Source organism: Ursus arctos, unplaced genomic scaffold (genome assembly GCF_023065955.2).
Source record: "Ursus arctos isolate Adak ecotype North America unplaced genomic scaffold, UrsArc2.0 scaffold_32, whole genome shotgun sequence".
Lineage (NCBI taxonomy): Eukaryota > Metazoa > Chordata > Mammalia > Carnivora > Ursidae > Ursus > Ursus arctos.
The window spans coordinates 25,835,881-25,842,357 of record NW_026623008.1 but is presented as its reverse complement, the minus strand read 5'-3'; the positions used below and the strand labels follow the sequence as shown (position 1 = coordinate 25,842,357).

The window sequence follows — 6,477 nt, the reverse complement described above, 5'->3', positions numbered from 1 at the left end:
TTTATTTTCCTGTTGCTATGTACCTGGCACAGCACTTAACATGCATTATCTCATCAAACCCTCACAACATCCTATGAAATAGGTGTTATTACCTTTATGCATAAGAGGGAAAGGAGGCTCCGGCGGATTAATAATGTTCCCAAGGTCACATGGCTAGAAAGCTAGCCCAGATCTGAAGAGTTCTTAGAGTTCTAGACTATATCTTGCTAAGGAGATCTTCTTGAAGTCAAGGAACATGTCTTTTATTTTTTGTGTGTCCAGACGTAGGTCTTAGAGACGCCTAATAAACCTCAGTTGAACAAATGAATGGATGACCTTCCACTTTCTCCAAGCGAAAAGCTCGTGCGGACGTCACTGGGAAACCCTCCAGGCCACGAGGGGGCGCAGTACCCGTCTCGGCGCAGCGGGGCCCGCTGCGGACGCTCAGCTTCCTCCGGTCCTCTGACTGGAGCTCAGCCAATCGGCGCGCTCCGAGAGTGCCGGCGCCGGAGGGCGGGGTCCCGGGGCCAGGCCCCGAGGGCCGCTGGGAGAGGCGACTTCGGTGCTCCAGGCTAGCGACCGAGCGAGAGGGCGGGGGCAGCACCGTGGAGTGCGGGCTGCGGCGCAGGTGAGCACGCGGTGCCAGCGGGCAGTTCCCTTCCCCGGAGCGGCGCGGGGGCTGCCCGTTGTCAGGGTGACGGCTCCTGGCAGTGACCTCTGAGTTAGGGAGGGGTGACTGCGAGTGTCCGCTCCGGCCCTGTCCGGGCCTGACAGCTCTCTTCCCAGGGCTCGGAGGCCGAGTCTGGCCGCCCAGCGGACCCTCTGCGGTCAGGGCTTCTCGACCTCAGGCACGTGGGTGAGAACGGACGCTGCCGAGGCCGCGAGCGAGGTGGGATACGGGCAGGGGACCGGGAGTCCAGAGGAGGGAGAAGGCCAGATACCTGGAACTCGGACTTCAGTTGCGTTCCTATTCCTGGGCCTGGCTCGAGTGACGGTCAGGGCCAGTCCTTCCACCCTGTCAGGTCTTCTCTGCCCTTGTTAACAATCCTCAAATCTCGGACTGAGGTTCGGGTGTCGTTGGGCTTCTGGGGCGCCCGCACAAGGGCAGGTTTCCTGGCAACCCACTTGACCTTTACCGGACACTCAGGCTTCCTCTGCGCCGGGCTGGAAAGAAGACGTTCCAGTATTTGCGGGACGCTATTGCCGCCTTCATTTTGGTACTCTGGGGATGACTTGTTAGAGAGTATTTAGTTTCTTGAAATCAGCAAATTAGCCTGCTGTATTCCTGCCGCTTTATGAGGGCGAGGGGGTGGGCGACTGCTGTGGTTTTACGCTGGTGCGTTGTTGAACTGTCATTCATTCATTTAACAAACTTTTTGGGAGCGCTTTATGGCAGGCAGGGCGGGAAGGGTGGGGGATGGATAGGACACAGTGGGGGCCGCACAGACACGGTCTTTGCCCTCTTGGAGCTTAAGTGTTTTGAGCAATGCAGACTAGTGGGGTAGGCCGGCAGCACAATGTCTGTCACGGAGAAAGTGGTTCTAACTGTTGAATAAGTGAATTAATTGACTTATTTGGGAATGATTAGAATGTAGGCAGGACAACAGCCCTTTGCTGCATGTGGGAGATGAAATGAACTGGGGACTCATGTTTGATATGTTTTACAACAGCTTGGGGATCAGGACAATTGCTGTTTAGGGTGAGTGTTAACTTATAGAGAGCTTGCATAAAAGTTGGAAAGAAAATGAAGTATTAGGTTGGAGGTTCTTCAGGGGTGTTTCTTTTAACAATGTCTAAGCCCTATAATTTCACAAACCTCTGAGTAATCCTAAGAGTTTGCCAAAAGGGAAGCTCTTCCAGATATTTGACATGCCAAGTTGATGGAAAAAAATCGCAGGCGGTGCTCCCCAAGTCCAGGATTTGGACGGAAACAGCACACGTATCTGCAGTGTGTTCTTGCCACTAGAAAGGGCACAAATGTTGAAGTTTGGAGAGGCTTGGATTCGAGAGCAGTGGTTCTATCACTTCTGGTGATCTTGGACAAGTTCACATAATGTGCCAGTGTCCCTGTGCCTTTGTGGCCTTAGACACAAATCTGGGCTAAATAATTCCTACCTCATAGAGGTGTTGTGAAGATCGGGTGATGACCAGCCAGTGACTTGTCCAGCATAGGGCGGTGCCAAGACAAAGGACCCAGAGGGAAACTGTGGCGCTGCTGCAGTTTTTCCCTGATAATGGTCCATTATAGTCTTGGGTCCACAGAATGCTGGGATTCCTCCAAAGAGAACTGGAACCAAAGAGAGAGAGAGAGAGAGAGAGAGAGAGAGAGAGAGAGAGAATATCACTTTATCCCTGGTGAGATTTCAGTTGTCTACTTCAGAGTAGAGATAGCCAAGTTGGAGAAACACCTACAGAGGTGCAAATGGAATGAGCGATCTTTTGTTTGAGACTTTGGGGCAAGTTACTTAACCCTCTGATGATACCATCTACCTCATGGAGTGGACATGAGGATAAAAGAAGGTACTATATATAGAGTGCTTGGCCCAAGGACTGGCACGTAAGTGCTCAATAATTGGCGGCTATCATTATGATGATAATGTGAGTAATTTTTTTTAGAGACTTTATTTATTTATTAGAGAGAGAGCAAGAGAGAACAAGTGGGGGGAGGAGTAGAAGGAAAGGGACAAGCAGACTGTGTGCTGAGAGCGGAGCCCGACACGGGGCTTGATCCCACAACCTTGAGATCATGACCTGAACTGAAATCAAGAGTCAACGCTTAGCTGACTGAGCCACCCAGGTGCCCTGTGAATAATCTTTGAAAATTGTTAATGGTAATAGTCGTGAGACTAAATGGCCATTAGAGTGAACCAATTTGTGTGTTTCTATATTTTTGGTGTTGTCTTACTTCATTTTAGGACGCTCCAGGGCCATTCCATTTTTTCCCCTGCCATGGGCTTATATAGTGGTTGTTTTTTTTTTAAACAGAAAAATTCAAGAACTGATCATGTTTGGAGTACGTATAACGTGTTGGTGATATTTTTAGGAGTTTATTATGCAAGTATGAGGGTATGGGTTTGGTTAAAGAGAATGTGTTTTGGAAGAGGTTTGGCCAGCAGTATAGGTATGTCTCATTGTTAGAAAGATCAAGTTCAGAATAGGAAAAAAGTCATTATCTAAAAATCAGAATGGTTGAGTAATGGATTAGGGTTTGGGCCACTTAAATATGCTCCTTATTCTTTTTGTAAGGTGGAGGAATTACTTCTCATTATCTTGGAGCCAGGAGAGTCATAGTGGGACTATACCTGGTGGGAAAAGTGTGGCTGGCTCTGTTCATGGAGAAATTGCATAGAGCAGAGAAAGGCTCTTTTCCATTCCTGAAATGTTGGTAACTGTGGAGGGAGGGCCTGGGGCCAATCAAAGGCTTGAATCTTTGTTAGGTAAGCTCAGAGGTTCCCTTGTGGGGAACACTGCCAAACATGGTTGCATAATGGTCAAAGAGTATAGTACATAAAATAGAGGTTCTTCCCCTCTTCCCTAACAATCACATCTTTCAAATTTTTCTGGATTGTTCTGGGTCCCTAGCTGTTGCCTAAGCAAGGTACCCTCTTCTCTGCGTGGGGTGGATGCCCAGTAAATTGTGCCAGGCTGCCTGGTAAACGGAGAGCCCTGGTGGGTCGTCCGTACTCGGTGGGAAGGGGGATGCTGGTGTCTCCCTCATGCTGCCTTGTGCTCTTCTGCAGATGTCATGTGGCCTGTGCTTTGGACCGTGGTGCGTACCTATGCTCCCTATGTCACATTTCCGGTGGCCTTCGTGGTCGGGGCTGTGGGTTACCACCTGGAATGGTTCATCCGGGGAAAGGATCCCCAGCCTGTGGAGGAGGAGAAGAGCATCTCTGAGCGCCGGGAGGACCGTAAGCTGGATGAACTGCTAGGCAAGGACCACACGCAGGTGGTGAGCCTTAAGGACAAGCTGGAATTTGCCCCTAAAGCTGTCCTGAACAGAAACCGCCCGGAGAAGAACTGAAGGACACAGAGCCCTATGGGTCCTTGTGTGGGCCCTGACTGGCCCTGCCACCATGTCTCCCCTGCTCCAGAACCCACATCGGATTTGCTGTGTGGCTCATTCCGGCCTCTCCCGTGCCACCCAGCCCCACACACACTGGCCACTCTTCTGTTGCCAGGCGGACACTCGAGCAGCCGAGGGGCCAGGGTAGAGGAAGGCCCTTGAGGGTTCTGGCCTGAAGGCTGCATGTGTTGTATGGTGGCCGAAACTGCTCAGGCTTCTGTGCTTCTGGGCGCACCGTGGGGAGGAGTGTCATGAACTGAATGATGGCAGTCTGTTTCTTTGGGGAGGCACTTTGGCCTCAGGTGGGAGTGGCTGGGGTTGGGGTGCTGCCTTAGGAGGGATGCCTGCATGCCTAGTTCCAGTATACACTGGGAAGAATTCAAAAAGCTACCTGGCTCCCTTCACTAGTTTGCCCTCTTCTTGTACTCGTTCTTCCTGAAATCCTGTCCTGTCAGCTCAGGAATGAGACTCCCTGGGGAGGAAAGCCTTTTACTGTTCTTGGAAGCCCAGGCTATTTACCTTGGGACAGGTGAATTTGCTTGAAAACAATCACATTTTCCACCCCCCCCCATCACTGTATGGTACAAAACTTGATTAAAATGGCATCTGAGAACCATATTGATCTAATCATATCTTCCAGATGGTGTTGGGGTCTCCTTAGGAGTTGTGCAAGTGCAGACATTTCAGGGTCAGATAACATTGACCTTTAACCAAGGGCTTTGGGGCCCAGGCACTGAGTCCTGGAGCTGCGGGTTCCCAGGAGCCTTTTTATCATGATGAGAAGAGGCTTATAGGACCTTTCAAAATGGGAATTCAGTGTAGACCGGGAAGCTTAATAATTGCTATCAAATTTTTCAGTTATACACAGACATACATTTTCCCCTATAAAAGTAATATATATACATTAAAGAACATTTGGTAGAGATTGAAAAATGGTCGCCCCCCACTCACAGGGCTCCAGGGCAACCAAAAAGGTAGCATTTTGTTACCTTCAGAAATTCTTGGCATAGTTTTTAAGTTTCTTTTTCTTTTTAAGATTTTTATTTATTTGAGAGAGAGAGAGCGTAGAGAGCACAAGCAGGGGAAGGGGTAGAGGAAGAGGGAGAAGCAAACTCCCCACTGAGCAGGGAACTTGATTCAGGGCTCGATCCCAGGACCCTGGGATCATGACCTGAGCCGAAGGCAGACACTTAATGACTGAGCCACCCAGGCGCCCCATTTTTTAAGATTCTTATCATTACTGTCCCTTTAATTTTATATTCCTTTTTTACGTAGTGTTTCATGTCATAATCATTTTTCTGTCTTATCACGTCTTCATAATCCTAGTTGTTCTTAATAGCTGCATCAGGTGGCAATAAAGCTTAGTGTGTTTTTAATAATTTTCCAGTTGCTGGACACGTGGGTTGTTTCTGATTGTTCACTAGTGTAAATGTTGCAATGATTGTCTTTTATAAGGCCTCTCTTGCATTTGGGAATAAATGGCAGGACCAGTAAATGGCGTTTTGGATGAGATGGGATGAGCAGTTTCAAGGGTCTATATGTCTTTCCTAAATGGCTGCACGAATTTATTCTAAATGCTGCCGCTTAAGATGTTACTGGTGCTGTTGGAAGGGCAGTGGGAGCGGAGGGCAGGAAGAGGTGTGAGAACCTATTGGCTCGTGAAACCCACTGACATTTAAGCTAAGTGAGCAAAAGGAAGTAAGGAGCGCATGATGAAGAAGGCACTGTCTTTAAAAGCGGGGGCGGGTGTCTGTCCTGCTTCTTTTATCTCAGGATCTGAGGCCTGCTGGTGTTAACAGGTGGGTGAAGGTGGGATGCCTGAACAGGTGGAGATGCTAGCTGTGGGGTGGGAGGAGCTGGGAAGATGTGGAAGGTGGTGGCCAGAGAAGAGTGGCTAGTGGCTCCTCTGTCCCTGAGGCTAGTGGGTGTGCTGAAATGAGCCACCGTTGTTTTTAGGGAATAAATCTGATGGGGAGTGGAGGGGACGAGCATCCGCTGCGGAGGTAAGGATGAGATTTCTGGTTTCTGAAACGATGTGCCAAGCTCAGCTTGGTTAGTCACGGGCAGGTGGGCGGGCCTCAGTGACAGCCCAGTGCTGCCGCCCTGTGGCCGTCCTGAGCATGACCAACCCTGGCATCGCTTCCCTGGGCTTAATGAGGAGTAGCAAAGACATATGCCCACAGGGGTCAGTCCGGTGACTTCATTGAGCAGGCCAGGCCAGGAACTAGAAGGCCAGGCCTGCCTAAAGAGGGCGGTGGCCATGTGGCCTTTTCCAGTTTGTGCTGCTTGCCCAGTGATGGCAAATTTTTTGGTTTTTTTCTAAAAGATGCTAGAAATTTAGATTTCTGTGCATTTTTTTTTTTTTGGAAATTTGATTTTTAAATGTTGGCTTTTTTTTTTTTTTTTAAAGATTTTATTTATTTATTTGACAG

At 49.2% G+C, this 6,477-nt stretch overlaps 1 protein-coding gene across 4 annotated transcripts; it reads left to right on the top strand.

Annotated features, from left to right (window-relative positions):
• The first annotated feature begins 490 nt into the window (after nucleotides 1-490).
• On the top strand, nucleotides 491-5,426 carry SMIM12 (small integral membrane protein 12). 4 transcript variants are annotated; one of them, XM_048221983.2, is made up of 2 exons: nucleotides 491-607; nucleotides 3,720-5,426. In XM_048221983.2, the coding sequence occupies exon 2, from the start codon at nucleotides 3,725-3,727 to the stop codon at nucleotides 4,001-4,003; it is 279 nt and encodes a 92-aa protein (XP_048077940.1). In that variant the 5' UTR covers nucleotides 491-607; nucleotides 3,720-3,724; the 3' UTR covers nucleotides 4,004-5,426. The 4 variants fall into 4 exon arrangements, with proteins under 4 accessions (XP_048077940.1, XP_044246497.1, XP_044246498.1 ...); XM_044390562.3 differs by lacking the exon at nucleotides 491-607 and adding an exon at nucleotides 723-827; XM_044390563.3 differs by lacking the exon at nucleotides 491-607 and adding an exon at nucleotides 728-835.
• Nucleotides 5,427-6,477: the final 1,051 nt, after the last annotated feature.